Raw genomic sequence first — 18207 nt, 5'->3', positions numbered from 1 at the left:
TTCCCAGACAGAGCGATTCTCGGCTGGCGACTTGGGGGGGTGGCGTGCCCAGGACCTGCACCTCCACGTGGTGGTAAGTATTGCCATATTTCAATTTGATATTCATGTTTCATTTCGGTTTTCACGACCCAGCATATGTTGGTTTGTTGTTAAATTATGATTTGTGTAGTAAGAATCAATGATTTGAAATGTTTTGTCAGCACAATACCCGTGCTCATGGGTTTCACCGAAGTGGTAAACGTCTGAGACCTGCATCACTTCGTGTTTTCCTCCCACATTCAGCTGACACGCCGTGCTATAACTGGAATACTGTTAAAAGCGGCGTTAAAATCCATCTCACTCACTCATGTGAAATATTCTTTGCTTTTACTTTAAGGTGCCCAGAAGTCCTCCGGAGGCAATTGATGGCCAAGAAGACACCCCATGGGCAGAAGAGGACCATGAAGGCCCGTGGAGGCAGGACGATGCCAAGAAGTATATACAGTTTAAACACCCCGGGGGCAAAGAAGACATCCTGGAGGCAGAAGAGGACCATGAAGTCCTCTGGAGGCAGGACGATGCCAAGAAAACCCAAGCGACCCCCGAAGAAGACATCCTAGAGGCAGAAGAGTTCGCGCCATATGGCTGAAATATTGCCGATGGCCAGAACAGTTCGCGCTATATGGCTGAAATAATGCCGATGGCCAGAACAGTTCGCGCTATATGGCTGAAATAATGCCGATGCCCAGAACAATTGCAAGAAGTCCTCTAGAGGCAGATCAACTGCCAAGAAGAAACAAGGGGGCACAGAAGAAGAGGAAAGAGGCCCAGGTAGGCAGTCTTTCATATAATCATTTTAGAAAGAACCCATAGAAAATATGAATTCTGTGTATTTTCCCAATTGCAAAGACATTATCGTGAGCATAAAACAACGAAAATTGCATGTCAACATGTTATTACACTATCTGGTGATGAAACGTGCTTATTGTATATGATGACTTATGGAATCTGTTTTATTACAATTATTCAATATTGCAAACAATATTTTTGCCGAAATCTTGTGTGAACTTGGATCAACAGATCGCTCCAAACTCACCATTATTTCCAGCAACCGCCATCGCCCCTTAAAACGACCTCGTTTGTCACAGAATATGTACCCAAGTCATAAATGCTTTTCTCATATTAGTCAGATATAACAATTATTCCTGATACATTGATACAATGTCTATATAGAAGTGTGATAATGATGCTTATCCTTGACTGTCATTTCTTTCAGACGCAGGAACCCGGGTACTCTTGGATTAGAGGTAAGAGTGCGCCGCGCTCACTGCCCATGCGTCGCCATGTGGATGGAACAGATCCGGGGCAAATAGGACGCAAACTGATCCAGGGCGGGGGTGTATGCTTCACGTTAAGGGCTAACTGCACTAACCCCGCACTAACTGCACTAACAACTTGCACTAGGCGCATACCTTCTAATGGATTACTTTTTTTCTCCTACCGAAGCCGGATGTGTTGGACCTTATCGTGGTGTAGGAGTCCAGTCTATGTTTTGCCATACACTGCAAACACAACACAACGTTAACCTGTTGCTGTAATATTGTGATCTATTTATACAGAAGAAATAATATATATATGAATGTAAAAAGAATGCATGTACGAAGAAAATACATAATTATTTCTTTTATCAATGATGAGTAATAGTTATCGGTATCGTGCACATAGTCCCAATAACCGGATACATATGTAAGCTTTATTCTGAACAACTTCGAAAAGGGGGCCATTTTAGAATCGAATGTATAACATAAATATACTATTTCATGCTTTCACAAATACAATGTATATCTCATCTCGTGAAGTCTGAAAACCATAGTTTCACCTGTTGCTCGTGAAAATGTTTTTTTACACGTTCATCAATGAGATATACATCTAATTTGACAAAGCATAGAATAGTCTCTATTTATTTTATACATAAATAATTTGCAATTATGGAGAATAAACAATAAATATCGAAAATAATATTTAAAAAACATAATTTTCCGTTTTGTTTGTATTTTACAACATTTTGTGCTTACACTATCCATCACTAGCGACAGAAAATGTGACTTTGCAAGCTATTGACAAATCTTCGTAAAGGGGGCCATTTTAGCATCAAAAATGTATATAATAAATATACTATTTCATACTTTGACAAATACGATGTATGTCTCATCTCGTGAAGTCTGAAAACCAGTTTCACTCGGTGCTCGTGAAAATGTTGGTTTTTTTTAAACGTCACTCGATGAGATATACATCTAATTTGACAAAGCATAAAATAGTCTTTATTTATTATACACATGCAGTTACATGCAAACAATAAGTATTGATTTCACTGTCATAAAAATTAAAACCAGTAAAACCTAAACAAAGTTGAGCAACAACCTCACGTCTTGTGATATTGACAGCTTTCATATTACACCATGTCTGTGTTCTTGTTTGACTTTAGTACCACATGTATTAATGTACTTGCGTCACAAGGTTTCATTTTCTTCAAAATATGGAGAATATACAATAAATATCCGAAATAATATAAAAAAACAATTTTGTGTTTGTGTTTTATTTTAAAACAATATTGTACTACGCTGTAGTACAGCGTGTGAGAATGTGACTTTGCAAGCTGTTGACAAATCTTCGAAAAGGGGGCCATTTTAGCATCGAAATGTATATAATAAATATACTTTTTCATGCTCTTTGTCAAATACGAAGTCTCTTCTCGTGAAGTCCGAAAACCAGTTTCACTCGATGCTTCTCAACTCGTGAAAATATTTTCAAACATCACTCGATGAGATATACTTTTTATCTGACAAAGCATGAAATTTAAATTTTACAAAAAAGCCAGTAGAACCAATACACAACAAGATGAGACCACCTTTCTTCTGATATTGGCTACAGCTTTAATATTACACCTGGAATGACGGATTTAGTTTCATTCATAGTTACTGACCTTGAAAGTTGTCTCCCTTGGTTCGTCTGCTGGCGTGAAATCAAACAAAACAATACATCAACATGGTGGCAAACTGCTCGTCAAACATATGAATAATACATAACTTTCCCAAATATTAAACACAACAGGTATTTTAAAACGGTATGAACATATTGGTTTCATTTCGTTTCATCTTTTACACATTAAACCATGTTGACAACTACGAGATTACCCTATTCATTCGGAATGACACGAGTTGTTTACGAATGAATCAAGAATGTCGTGGCGTATGCCGGAAACAAACGAAAATCTAAAGAACACGTTCCTAAAAAAAATGTACGATTCAAAGTTAAATTTCTGCAAAAATATATAAAAATATAACAAGTCATAAGAATGTGTTACGTACACATTATGTTTTGAGAATTTTCATGTTATGCATGTACTTTCTATTCAAATGCCCATGAGGCCATATTTCAATCAACCATAAATCCCATACACTGTTCAGAAAACTACTACAAAAAGAAAAAGTAGTTATTTACACCAGACATTGAGAAGAAAAAATAAAGTGTTTCGAATGCATTATTCGTTCACAAGCTTCACTATAATTTTGCCTCATAAGCGGTAACCTCCTGAATTGAATTCCTAAACTCCGTTGGAAGCACGGTAGACTATCCTGTGACGATTTTCTAACACTACTGATGAATTTAGGGGTTTCGTTCCAACTATACCTGATCAACTGACAACATTATCGGAATGTGTAAAACACATACACCAAATTTTAAAATTGAGTTGTCAGACAATTGAAAACAAAGTTAGAAATGCATGAAATTCCTGTACAATATACCCATAAATCCCCATGTGCCCAATGACTTAACAAAACTGCAACAAATCGCTGGAATGACTGAGTTTCTGGCGTGCCCAAGGGACGCAACTCTGCACAACGAGAAAACGACTGGGCCATCCCATTCGCCTCTATACGCTCGTTCCCGTAACCTACAAAGCTCCATTCGTCACCACTCGCATGTTTCCGTAACCTACAACAAGGCTCGTCCCCCTTCTCGAAGGCCGCCTTGCGTCGAAACCAATGAGAACCTTAATACTTCGATCAATATAATCCCGAGTATTTAATTTATTTTTTGGAATAGCCTTTGTTCATAAAATACATGTATTGAAAAATGTACATTGTCGGTTTCACACTGCAGTATATACGAAGAAATTTAAAAGAATTGTTAAAAAAAATTGTTACTTGTAGGGCCATTTTGGCTGATCAATTCAAATGTACACGTGCTATTGTTTACCTTTCCAAAACTACATTCAAATATCCATTCTGATATACCAAGAGATTTCAACACAAATTATTTAATTACCTGTTTTATATATATATAATGTATACATTTATGTGATATTGTGTTGCCGGACATCTTAGTCTACGTGTATTTGAAATGTTTACAAATTTGTGACAGATCAAGATAGCTCATACTTCAGTAAAGACAACAAAAATATAAAGAAATTTCACATTTTCGTTTTACAAAATCTACAGTCTCGTGAAGATCCGGGGTAGAATCTTGGGAATCCCAAAGGGGTTTGAATATTAACATGGTCTCACAGTGTTGCTGGTATGTGTTTATAAATACTTCTATACATCTATAGTGGATATGGTATTCCTTCATAATTTCATTGTAATTAATTTATATATGTCAAATTTGCCACGCTTAACTAAATATGTCTGAAGATTCTTTGTTGAAATTACTTAAATTCGAAAATCACCTTCGTCTTGTCAGTTTTCTTCATCTAATTTTAATATCTTATTTAGTAATTTGCAAATTAAAGACGAACAGCTGAGAATGAATGAGTTTAATGGCTTGCCAAATATACTTATGTACAAAAGAATATACTAGAATTTATATCAGAGAGGTTCAATGCCTTTTGCAACAGGAGTATGCGAGAGCCGTTGCAACGCCTACATCAATTTTACCAGACGACGCGGGTAGAATAAGAGTTGTCGTTCTTGTTTAAAGCAGTTCTCGTGTTCATACGCCAATATCATTCAGAATAAAAGTCGGTAGTGTACGTATATCGGGCATGTTATATACATTACAAAGAATGAAAGGTGAAGGTGTATTCATGTAGGATATGATATATTGATTACACGCAATGAAGGAAGAGGGAGTATGTTTACTCAACAACAAAAGTTCCTGTGACACCAATATTTTAGTGTATTTATCAAACAAGTAAAGTTTGGTTTCTTCGTCAGTTTACATCAAAATTATTATCTTAGTAATTGAAAAGTACATCCTCGAGTAGTTGTGAGTACGAACATGTCAAGTTGACCAGTTTTCTGCCAATCTGAAGAAAACTGCACACTGGACTTTTGCAACACATGGTGCTGTAAAAAATGGTCTTTTATCATATAGAAAATCTTTATTAACCCGCACTTTTCAATGTGTTGTTTAAAATCATCTACATCTGTAAATATCAAATAAACAGTGAGAAAAATAATTTGATATGTAACATCTGAGAACGCCTCAGCTGTCTTTTATGAGTTCAAATAATCTCAGCCCCATTAACAGGAGAGTAAAAGACTCTACTCCGCCACCCCCACCCCCACCCCACCCCACCCCACCCCACCCAAAAACAACAACAACAACAAACAAACAAACTAAAAACAAACAAAAACAAAACAAATATCAAATGGCCCGCGCCATACCTGCAATTATATCTATATTGTATATATCCATGTGACAAAAGTACATTCTACTTACGTATATCTAAGCATTGTCTAGATACGTACATTAAGCTACGTGGCATTAATCTAATACAACAATGACATTGAATTGATGCAAGTTCCAAAGCGTTCACGCACATGACATCTTGGAGACACTCCCACAGCGGGTTATTACATTTTCATGTTCACCACAAGATTATGTCTCATATTTCCTGAAACCATCGGTATAATCATGAACAGACATGCTTCTTAACATCTGCGTGTTATCCAAACTAGAGGTGGGGTGTGCTTCATATGACGTGGCTTAAATGTCATGTTTTTGAACATAGCAACATAATATTTTGTCATGCGTCTGATCCATGTTTTATCGTGACGAATTCATTGAGAAAGTCCACGCCTGGTAACAGGGGTGAGGGCGACACGCCCTAAAAGAGGGTTGGTTTTAGCAAATCAATCAACAATGTCAATATCGGATGTGACCATCATTTGCGTTGATACAAGCGAGGCAGAGGCGGAGCATTGAGGACACCAAATGAGTAAAGACAGTCTTTGGGTGGTGTTCCAAATATCAATCGACCGCCTCCGTAGTCTAGTGGTAGAGCGTCCGCCGAGAGAGCGGAAGGTCTGGGGTTCGATCCCCGGCTGTGTCATACCAAAAGACGTTAAATGACGTTACTTACACACACACACACACACACACACACACACACACACACACACACACACACACAGAGAGATTGCCATTAACAATGATGAGTTTCAATCTCCCATGATCTGTGATGCCAGCCTATACCATTACACTTCCACGCCGCAAACTGTCGACGTTGAGTAACGCAAGCGTCGCCAAAACGTTCTCCTGGGCCCACGTAGAACCTTGCACGAGCTGCCTATGAACAGTATACTGCCCAAGTATTTTCTCCTAAATCTCAGATGCTCTCTTGACCAAGCTTGGCGTGCCTGGAAGCAGGATTGCGCGTATCACTGGACGTCGGGGCCAAATGTTCTGATTTCTCATCCGATTACGTTCGGTCCTGCCACTAGCTGATCTCAATTGCCCGAGCTGTTAATGTGCCAGTTTTTTATCGATTCCGCAGATGCACAAACCGAATATGGTTGTCTTGTTGACGTGACGTCACACGTGGACGACTATTCTTGTCGTAAGAGGCGACTAACGGACCGGGTGGTCAGGCTCGCTGACTTGGTTGATGCATGTCATCGTATCCCAGTTGCGTGAATCGAGGCTCATGATGACAATCACTGGATTGTCTGGTCCAGACTCGATTATTTACAGACCGCCGTCATATAGCTGGAATATTGCTGAGTTCAGCGTTAAACAACAAACAAACAAACAAACAATGGTATTCATGTAAAACTGCGGCATGGTATATCAGTGGGCTAGCACTATAGAACTAGTACAAGCAGCACGTCGCTATATAAGCGCAATAATCTTGCACGATAAGTCCATTTTCACCTTACCTTAAGCGCTCCATTATTGTTTCTAGAATGGACACTTGTTTGTCAATTATACATTATCTTGAACCTGCATTTCAATTACACTTGAAACATACGGAACTATTGCTTTTATATTCTGACAAGGGAATGATTTCACATTTTGTCGGAGACAAGTCTTGCCAGTGGGGTTCGAGCCCGCATCGTTTGATTTGAGGACGTCTATTTGTCTAACTCAGCTATGGCGACACGTGACAGTACGATGTGAAATAAACTATGGTGGGCACGGGTGGTCCAGTCGTCTAAGGCGCCGCGATTCGCTGTGCAGAATTGCGTCCCTTGGGCACGCCAGAAACCTATGATTGTGGGTTCGAATCCCGGAACGTCTGAGGCCTGCATCACTTCAGGCTTTCCTCCCACATTAAGCTGACACGCCGTGATATCACTGGAATACTGTTTCAAAACCATCTCACTCACTCGGATTCACTGCTATCCGCTGAAACGATAGGTCCTGTTCTGATCACGGATTCTTCTAACCATATCCCTTTTTCCAGGTAATAAAACATAGTATGAAAGGCGATGTCAGACCAGCGTTTAGAATATTCTGTTTGTTTCTCCTGTGTATACGACCAAACAACATTAGTGATGGTACAGTTATCAAATATATATTAGCACTCGGGTTGGGAAAAGCGTCAGCATATTATGTAGCAATTTTGTAGTTTTTAACTGCAGCTGTGACGTACACGAAACTAATAGTAATTGCTCATAAGATGAGGTGAGGTGAAATTGGGTTTAACGTCGCGTCCAAGATGATTGCACTTTCGACGTGCATGTACGTGTGTGTGTTTGTGTGGCTGCTTGTACTAGTCGGACTGATGCCGATTTATAGTGCTAGCTCACTGAGATACCATGCCGCAGTTTAATATGGATACCCCACCCAGACACAGTATACTGACTCCGAGCCGACCAGTCCTTGTCCCCTTTATGCCGAGCGTCAGGCAGGGTAACAACAATTACCATTTTTCAACGTCTTTTGGTATGACGCGGCAGGGGATCGAACCCCAGACCTTCCGCTCTCCGGGCGGACGCTCTACCACTAGACCACGGAGGCGGTCCGGCTCATTAGAAATAATTGAGCACTTCCTACTTTCTTAACCATGTTTGTTAAATACAGGTCACATTGGTTAAATTACATTTCAGCAAGTAAATACAAATGTACGACCGATTAAAAATCATCTGATTTGTCATGACAGATTTACTGTTGTCATATGAAAAAATCGGGTGTTCTTTAACTTCTTTTGAGTAGTATACACGTGAACCACATCGGACTATGTGTCCCGTCCAAGCTGCTGTTGAATAATGTACACAGCAAATGCACATATCATACAACAATTGTTCAGTCTGTACACTACAGCAATTTTGTCAAAGCTAATAGTGTCCCGATCATCCATGTAAATTATGTATGCAGCGAACAAATATGTGTTTGTATGTCTAGGTATTTACACTGCAGAACTGGTCGTGCCTCGTAAGTATTCCGGATTAGAATTGATCAGAATTTTAATGTTCGTCTTAAATGGCGACGACAAGGAGTGAAGAGGTTGAGTGTGAGTCTTTCCCGGCGACGTGGGACGCTGCTTGGATCGTCAATCACTGGATTGTCGGGTCCAGACTCGATTATTTACAGACCGCCGTCATATAGCTGGAATATTGCTGGGTGCGGTGTAAACCAACATTCCCTCACTGATTTTCTTCCTAGGATACAGTGAATGAGTATGGTTTTACGCCGCTTTTAGCAATATTCCAGCAATATCACGACTGGGGGCACCAGAAATGGGCTCCACACATTGTACCCACGTCGGGAATCGAACCCGGGTCTTCGGCGTGACAAGCGAATGTTTTAACCACTAGGCTACCCGACCGCCCCTCCTAGGATACAACCGACATTACCATCTTGTAGGGGACGCCAAACAAATATCGTGTGAGTCAGAGGGATTTGAAGCTTTTTTGTGTGACCATTATGAGTCATTGGATTGTCTGTTCATTTATTTCACATACAGCTAAAATATTGCTGAGTGCAGCGTTAAACAACAAACAAACATACCGCAGTGATATGGCTTAAATATTATTGACAACACTGTTGACCACAAGTCACTATCCCCAGCTTTAACAACACGCTCACCGAATCTGTGGCTAATAGCTAATATAATAGATCGGAAATATCATAACATTCAATCCATCTCATTTCATCCCAACAATATCCCAGTCATCCAACAATATACCCTAAGGAACACAGAAAACTAGCTTTCGACATGGCGTGAATAACGAATCAAAGAATTCAAAATCCCATTACCAAAATGACACAAAAACAAATTTCCTGTAATGTGTTGAAATAGCTCGGCTCGGTTCGACTCTTTTAGGAAATAAATGATAAATAAATAATATAATTAGTAGGTGTTGCTTGTTCACAGTAAAGTGAGGTTCCCAATTCATTGCCGTGGAAACACACTGAAGCCAGTTAGGGAAGTAGCGGCATGGAGTTGTTCTTGTTGTATTGATCTGTTCATACCTTCCTCTGCAACAAAGTCGCCGACACACAGGTGTATTTGTTGGGCCACAGCTGCCAAGGAGACGCTTCTGAGGGCATGTCACATCGACCACCTGGAGCACCTTGGGTATTCAGACACGAGATGTGACATTGCCAGACAGTGCGGGTAGGAGACGGGAGGATGATCCCAGGAGGGACGGAAGGTGTCGCGAGCTCCGCTGATGTAGAGACGGCGTCTTCATGGATAGTTGTGGATATTCTTCTTATGTCCGGTGAGTGGGTCCTCTTCATTTTTGATCGAATATTTCGATCAGTGCATACAAATACTTTGATCCCTACATCAGCAATTTCTCTGAATGAAATTTTGGACAGGTACATCATCTATACTAGTTGAACGAATGCCATTGTGGTTATGGATTGGAAGCAAAGTAATATAGCTGTGATATTTCTGTGAAATAGCTGGAAAAGCCCATGATGTAGATGTTATACGTCCGTGATATAGCTGGCATATTTCTGTGATAAAGTTAGAATATTTCTGTGATATGTCTGTAATATAGCTGTTATATTTCTGTGAAATAGCCGGAATATGCCCGTGATATAGATGTAATATGTCCGTGATATAGCTGGAATATACCTGTGATAAAGCTGGAATATTTCTTTGATAAAGCTTGAATATTTCTTTGACATAGCTTGAATATTTCTGTGATATCGCTTGAATATTTCTGTGATATAGTTGGAATATTTCTGTGATATAGCTTTAATATTTCTGTAATATAGCTAGAATATTTCTGTAGTACAGCTGGAATATTTATGTGATATAGCTGGAATATTTCTGTGACATAGCTGGAATATTTATGTGATATAGCTGGAATATTTATGTGATATAGCTGGAATATTTATATGCCATAGCTGGACTATTTCTGTGATGTATCTAGAATATTTGTGATGTAGCTGGGATATTTAGGTTCAATAGCTGGAAACATTATGTGATATAGCTAGAATATTTCTTTAATGATCCTTTAATGTTTCTGTGATATTGCTAGAATATTTCTGTAATGATGCTGGGTTATTTCTGTGATATAGCTAGAATATTTCTGTAATGATGCTGGATTATTTCTGTGATATTGCTAGAATATTTCTGTAATGATGCTGGATTATTTCTGTGATATTGCTAGAATATTTCTGTAATGATGCTGGATTATTTCTGTGATGTAGCTGTAATATTTCTGTGAAGATGCTGGAATATTTTCGTGATAGAGCTGGAATATTTCTGTGATTTAGCTGGATTATTTCTGTGAAGATGCTGGAATATTTTCGTGATAGAGCTAGAATATTTCTGTGAAATAGCTGTTATGTTGCTGAACTATTTCTGTGAAATAGCTGTTATGTTGCTGAACTATTTCTGTGATATAGCTAGAATATTTGAAATATAGCTGGACTATTTCTGTAATACAGCTGGAATATTTCTGTGATATAGTTGTTTGTTTGGGACGATTTCGTACATTTAACGATTGCAACAAATCGAGATTGAAAATCGAAAGTTGTGTTGTTTTCGAGTGCTGATACTTTGTGTGACATTCAATAGCAGTATATGCGTTCTGCAACAGGGACGGACAATATGGTCGATTTAATTCTTCAATTGACAGCAAACGGTTTCAATCTTTCGAAAACAAAAAATATCTAAGATTTTATGGCTTGTTTTATAGCAATTTGGATATAAAACTATTGATATTTCAGTGTATAGCTATGATGCCTGTAAAATCAATTCGTGAACTATTGGAAGTAATATGAAAGCATCCACATCAAAGTCTTCTTCACTTTCATATCGGCAGACGTTACGCGTAATCGTTATTTTTTTTTACGACCACAATGGTAGACGCGCAAATTACCAAGCGTCGTTTATGTTTTAATTTTCTCCAAGAAACTTTTCAAATATGGTTCTTCAAAACGTTTCACAATACACATGTGGAGGAAATGTCCAAATTTGAGGCATCAGTGACAAAAATGATGTACGATGTATTTCCCATTTAGACTTATTCCATGTGGCTTTTTTCAGATGAACAATTCACTTGCCTTTGCATGTGTTTGTGATGGTGCGACCGATTGGGCAGGATACGTTCACCTTTACGCTGATACCTGGTATCAGCACGATTTGAAGGTGAGTTAAAAACATATGCTCATGATATAGTCGAAATCATACAATGAACTCTGATTTTAGCAATATCATCTTATGAATATGGAAATAGTTTTGTCTCATTTATTTATTGAATTTCGAAAAAGATTATGAACTTAACTTTCTTGCTGATCGTCTGTTACAGAATCCAGGGATTATAAGCTTGGGGTATAGAGACAAACAGTTGACATAGAACAATGGAGGACTGCATCGTCACCGTCAACGTGAGTGGACGGCGGTTCGAGATAGGACGGGATGTCTTATCCAGATTCCCTGATTCTACACTTGGACGTCTGACGTCATCCACACAGACGGAAGTTTTCTACCAGAGACCCACGTCTGTGTTCAAGTCTGTTCTTGGGTACCATCAGACCGGGCACCTGCATATACCAGCTTCTATGTGTCTCGGGGCTGTACAGGTAAGTAAAAGTGGGGGGTGCGTATATGTTCAAGTCTGTACGTCTGTCTTAGGGTACAATCAGAACAGGCAGCTGCATGGTAAGTAAAAGGAGTGTGTACGTATGTGTTCAAGTCTGTCTTTGGTAAACCATCAGACCGGGCACCTGCATAGGTCAGCTTCAATGTATCTCGGGGCTGTACAGGTAAGGAAAAGGGGGGCGTACGTCTGTGTTCAAGTCTGTCTTAGGGTACCACCAGAACGGGCTTCTATGTTGGGTCTGTTCAGGTAAATACAGGGGGTGTGAGTCTGTGTTCATGTCTGTTCTTGAATACCATTAGCCCGTATACCTTCTTGTACCAGCTTCAGTGTGTCTCTGGTCTGTCCAGGTAGTGAAGGCTGTGTACATCTATGTTGATGTCTGTCTTTGGATACCATCCTACCGGGCACCTGCACGTGTCGAGTACCTTCTGGTCTTGGTGGCAACGTCATATAACTATCTCATAGCAATTATTGCTTCTGTAAAGAAAATAATTCACCATTACATGGCAAGTAAATCAAACCTCATTTGACTACACGGCATCAGATGTTCGCCTGTCGTTGTTCTCACAGGAGGAACTGGAGTACTGGGGATTCGGTGTTGACGACGTCGAGCCGTGTTGTCGACGTGCGCTCAGTGGCTTCCACAGGCAGCAGCATGACGTGCGCGAGTTTGAAAAAGAGACAAGACTATTGTTCACGGAATCAAAGAGGCAGGTCACATCCACCTTCGCGAAGGGCAGGCATTGTTTGTGGAGGATAATGAATCAGCCGTTTTCATCCAATATTGCAAAGGTTGGTCATTCTTTAGTCACGTAGTGAAGGTTTTTGAAGACAAAAGGAAGAAATATTATTGATGGAAGAACTTTATGGAAACTATCAAATTTTACTTTTTAAAAGGTGTTGTCGTACCCTTGCTGTATATGCATTAGCTATTATGCCAAGAATTTCGATTCCCCGCTGGTTGTGAACAGTCTTAATATAGCTGGAATATTTTTTACATTGCCGTCAGAGACACTCACTCACTCTACATGACTGCATTGTAAAGATGTTGCATATTGAAATTCTCTGGGGTATCGGGTGTTTGTTTGTGTGTTTGTTTGTTGTTTAACGCCGCACTCAGCAATATTCCATCTATATGACGGCGGTCTGTAAATAATCGAATCTGGACCAGACAATCCAGTGATTGGCATCATGAGCATCGACCCACGCAATTGGGATACGATGACATGCATCAACCAAGTCAGCAACCTGACCACCCGATCCCGTTGTAGATTGAACGCATGTGAACTACAGGCGAACATATTACTCTATTGTGGTAGAATGAAAATGCTTCCTGTACAATGCAGTTAATATGTAAAGAAGTATTTGCTCAGCACATTCTAGAATACACAGAAAACCATTAAAGCAATGCGCAAGGAGTATGTTTTAAACCATTTTTTCTCACGCACAGTGAAGTTAAGCTTCAAATCTAAACAGTATTGTCAGTGTTCTGTAGTATATGCCAACATGTGTTCATTAGCGTCTCCTTGGCTATATGTATCTACGTGTAAGGTTTTGGCTAGTGCTATTGAAATCGTCACGTTGCGTGTAAGGTTGTTGAGCACATGCCATGCATTAACACAGACCCCTTTACGCCGAAAACCCGTTTTCATGATGAGCATTGTGAGAAATGTTTACAGATTTGCTAGGTCGTTCCTTAATGTCCCAGTGAAGCTTCTAGGCTTTTTTACAGACCGCCGGTGTGACATTGAAAATGGACCCGCGTTGAAAAGTGACCCTGTGAGCTTACCAAGTCGTTAAATAGTGACCCGGGCCTCATGTTGAAACGTGACTCCGTTGAATTGTGACTTCTAGTGTAAATAAAAAGATCTAATGTTACAATCGATGTAATATTTTTTAGTGTCTTTATCCGGGTGTTTCTGAGTGCGTATATGTCAGCATGCATCAGTTGTTTTACGTACATGTATGTCTTATTGAGTGCGGTAGGGAGAAGGGTGGGGGCGTTTCGTGTTTTATTAAAACGGGAAAAATCCAGATTAGAGATTTACTGGACAAAACTATAGATCTATACAACCATAAATCAATCCACCTTTCAATCTTCATTTTCAATGTCACGCCGGAATACAGCTGGAATACTGGGAAGGTGTGGCGTTAAACAAGCAAGAAACCTTGAAATGCTTGATTGTCTATTAGTTTTATATGTTTTAATGGTCTCCAACTAGCCTAAAGCAAACCTTTGATATATTCCTTATGATTGTATGTCCTTTGTGAGTGAATGAGTTTGATTTTACGCCGCTTAAGAAGGTTAACAATTGATTATAAGTCGCGTGACGTCATTCAACCTTGGCCTACGATTCCGCCAAAGTGTCACAATCATGTGAACCACGCAATAACTGATACTTACATCAAGGATTTTGAGAGAATAGGACAACAGACTAAACGTTGCACTTCTCCCTAGAATTCGATTTACCCCATCCGTAATATGACAAATGTCCCCGCTTAAATGGCTGTTGTCTATTTCAAACAAAAAAACACGAGACATCATCGACCAATGAAGCAACCGCTGCCTCGTGAGGCGTCCGTACAATAATGCGAGTCCACAGAGACGTGCCGATACAGTCAGTCATTATGGTGGCTATGAGGGTATGTTTAGCTTCAATGTTGCGCGAAAACGCCACTGGAGAAATTGATGTACATGCTGGGAATGTGTTGATTGTATTGTATTATTTCTTGTTTAACGCCGCACTAAGCAATATTCCAGCTATATGACGGCGGTCTGTAAATAATCGAGTCTGGACCAGACTGACCAGCGATTGATATCATGAGCATCGATCCACGCAATTGGGATATGATGACATACATCAACCAAGTCAGCGAGCCTGACCACTCAGTCCCGTTGGTCGCCTCTTACGACAAGCATTGTCGCTTTTTACGGCAAGCATGTGTTGCTGAAGACCTATTCTACCCCGGATCTTCACGGGTCGTTGAGGCTATGAAATAGATCGATAATAAAATATCATATATTCATAATATTTTTTTCCCTCTTTGAAACAGGTATACTTCCTCATCTCTTGCCTTGTGATCGTCACATCTACTCTGCTGATTGTCCTGGGAACGCTGCCTTACTTCAAGGGTACACTGAAGAAAGAACATTGGAAGGAGTACTTTGGACAAGAACTTTATGACCAGTATTACGACGAGATAAGACTTGCGAGTGAACCTGACGCTGCGGTATTAAATGAAATAACTCAGCGACTCAACAAGACACCTGGTGACATCCTTGGGAACTTCAGTCTCCCCACAGACGTCCATGTAAAGAACGCGAACTTCGGACTAGCTGGTTTCATCTGCACTGCCTTCTTCACTCTGGAGCTTCTGTTTAGGCTCTGTTCTTGCCCAAGTCTAGCCCGTTTCTTCAGGTCTCTGATGAACATTATTGACATCCTCGCAGTTGTAGCAGCTCTTGCTAAGATCGTCGTTGAGCAAGTGTGGGCCGCTGAGAAATTCAAACATTCTTACCTGGACATTCTTGAAGGCATGTTGGTCCTTAGAGTCTTAAGGCTGTTCCATTTGACGAAGCATATCACAGGAGCTCGGGTTCTGGTGTACGCTTTCAAATCCTCATTTAGGGAAGTGGGATTCATGGCTCTGCTTGTCGTTATCACCTCCATCGTGTTTGGAACAGTTGTGTACTATGTCGACTCTCATAGGATGCAGAACATACCAGAAGGGTGTTGGTGGGCAGTGATCACCATGACAACTGTTGGTTATGGGGACATAACTCCTTCTAATGCTGTTTCCAAGTGTGTTGGAGTGTTGTGTGCCTTTATGGGTATCTTGGTTCTGGCAATAACTATGCCGCTGTTTGTCAACAACTTTATAACATTTTATTCCATCGCCAACGAAACAACAGGCCAGAAAAAGGCCAAAAATAGCGAACAACAGACTACGAGTTCAACCGTTAGAGCTGTTAGGGTTGCCGATCAACATCAGAATGAGACTGATGCAGGCGCTTATCCAAACAATCGCTGAATTACATATATTTACAATATCCATATTGACCCCGATTATGTTTGTAGGTTTGTCAGCACCATACCGTGCTCGTGAGTTTCACCGAAGTTGTAAACGTCTAAGGCCTGCTTCACTTCGGGCTTTCCTCCCACATTAAGCTGACACATTGTGATATAACTGGAATACTGCTCAAAGCCGTGCTAAACAGAACAGATGTTTCATGTTACAGTGCACATACAGTAGGCATAATCACTTGCTTGATAACGGTTTTAGAACCCACACCGAAGCGTCGCTCTTATTTGTAATAATGAAGTTGTTCATCCATAAATCTTACCCTTACTTAGTTCTCCAACTTCTAAATGCCTATCAAAGAAGTTACTTTTATTGTCAGTTAACAGATGATGTACAACATACATTATGAATTCAATGTAGATTAAGATGGCAACATACTTATGTGGTTTAGACACTTAGAGACTATAACACATTAATACTTATGTGGTTATGTGGTTTAGACACTTTAACGTAATAATGTACAGATTTTTCAAAGTGGACATATTTTAGGTGATAATGTTTGGCATAGTTTACACATATTTGGCCACATATAACCATTTAGGGGGACATGAAGAAGTCGTTGTTGGGGAAGACTTTATTCACACCTGAAAAGATAGTATAATTCGTCTTCAACAGCAGAATTGTATAGTTTCAGGTATGGTCTTTTTTCACTGACCCACGCCATCGGTCGTTTTCGATGGGGAAATTATGATTTGATGTGCGAAAAATCGGTAAATATGATATTTTTGGAAGTAATAGAAATTTTTCAAATTTCGGTAAATCTGTAAAGTGTTGGTATCATACACCTTTTGAACTTGATAAAATATATTCTTAAAAAAAAGAAATGCAAAGCCAGTTTTGTGTGAGATAGGAAAATACATTTATACGAGCAACCGTACAAGGTATTCAGCCAAAATGTTGTGGAGAGAACACTTGGTGATTGGAGTCATCTCAGTTATCGGTACATAGGAAAAGTCCAAGGTGAAGGTCAACTTTCATTTATAACGTGTATGTCCCCCGTTGGAATCGATAGCGGCCTGATTTCTGCCCATGGAAGAGACGAGTATGTGGATCACATCCTGGGGAATGGTAGCCCACACGGCCTGCAACGCAAAAGCCAACTGCTGCAATGTCTGGGGTTGTGGTTGACGTCGGCGTAGCAATCTATCCAATTCATCCCACAGGTGCTCTATCGGGTTCAAATCCGGGGACCTGGAGGGCCAGGGGAGAACATCAACGTTGTTGTTGTGTAGACAGGCTCTTGTGATCCGCGCTGTTTGCGGTCGAGCGTTGTCCTGCTGGAATACAGCGTCGCAGTTGGCTAGAAATTGGAAGGACGTGTGGTAGGAGAATTTCGTTGATGTATCGTTGAGCCGTAAGTGCCCTGGATATGGACCAAACCTGTCCTGCAATGATGAGATATAGCCGCCCACATCATAACGCTACCCCCACCAAACCTATCCACTTCCTGTACGTAGTTTCCCGGGCAATGTTCTCCCCGACGTCTGTAGACCCATGCTCTTCCATCCCCTCGACGGAAGATAAATATTGATTCGTTGCTGAACCAGTCATCTCTCCATCGCAGTTGAAGTCATACCCTGTGTTGACGACACCAATGCATCGTTTTTGACGATGTTGTCGACTCAATATGACGCGTCAAACAGGACGTCTTGCTCGCAGACCTACTGCTCTTAAACGATTTCGTACGGTCTGGTCGGAGATTATGTGCAGTCCGGGTATTTGGGATGCAGTTGAGGTGGCTGTGGTCGTCCTTTCACGGATGTCGGATGTAGCGATTTGGGGCGGGGGTAGTTACTCTTGGCCGTACCGACCCTGGCCGAATACGTGTTGACGCATGCTGTTGAAACCGATC

General features: G+C 40.4%; 1 protein-coding gene and 1 long non-coding RNA gene across 2 annotated transcripts; both read left to right on the top strand.

Moving 5' to 3' along the window:
* Positions 1 to 9844: 9844 nt before the first annotated feature.
* Positions 9845 to 12034, top strand: LOC139470993 (uncharacterized). The gene is made up of 3 exons (XR_011653813.1): positions 9845 to 9932; positions 11717 to 11818; positions 11979 to 12034. It is a non-coding gene; the product is annotated as an uncharacterized lncRNA (long non-coding RNA).
* On the top strand, positions 12031 to 16304 carry LOC139470992 (potassium voltage-gated channel protein egl-36-like). Its single transcript, XM_071253303.1, has 3 exons — positions 12031 to 12252; positions 12843 to 13064; positions 15327 to 16304. The coding sequence occupies exons 1-3, from the start codon at positions 12031 to 12033 to the stop codon at positions 16302 to 16304; spliced, it is 1422 nt and encodes a 473-aa protein (XP_071109404.1).
* Positions 16305 to 18207: the final 1903 nt, after the last annotated feature.

This window comes from Haliotis cracherodii, unplaced genomic scaffold (genome assembly GCF_022045235.1).
Source record: "Haliotis cracherodii isolate W230 unplaced genomic scaffold, xgHalCrac1.p SCAF_21, whole genome shotgun sequence".
Classification (NCBI taxonomy): Eukaryota; Metazoa; Mollusca; class Gastropoda; order Lepetellida; family Haliotidae; genus Haliotis; species Haliotis cracherodii.
The sequence above is the reverse complement of the archived record's forward strand: the minus strand, read 5'-3'. Positions and strand labels throughout refer to the sequence as shown.

What these genes read in the sequence shown, in the direction of transcription:
- LOC139470992 (XM_071253303.1), top strand. Translation starts at nt 12,031, where the DNA reads ATGGAGGACTGCATCGTCACCGTCAACGTGAGTGGACGGCGGTTCGAG. An exon ending in TGTGTCTCGGGGCTGTACAG is followed by an intron (nt 12,253 to 12,842) that starts GTAAGTAAAAGT and finishes TTGTTCTCACAG; the next exon opens with GAGGAACTGGAGTACTGGGG. An exon ending in TTTCATCCAATATTGCAAAG is followed by an intron (nt 13,065 to 15,326) that starts GTTGGTCATTCT and finishes TCTTTGAAACAG; the next exon opens with GTATACTTCCTCATCTCTTG.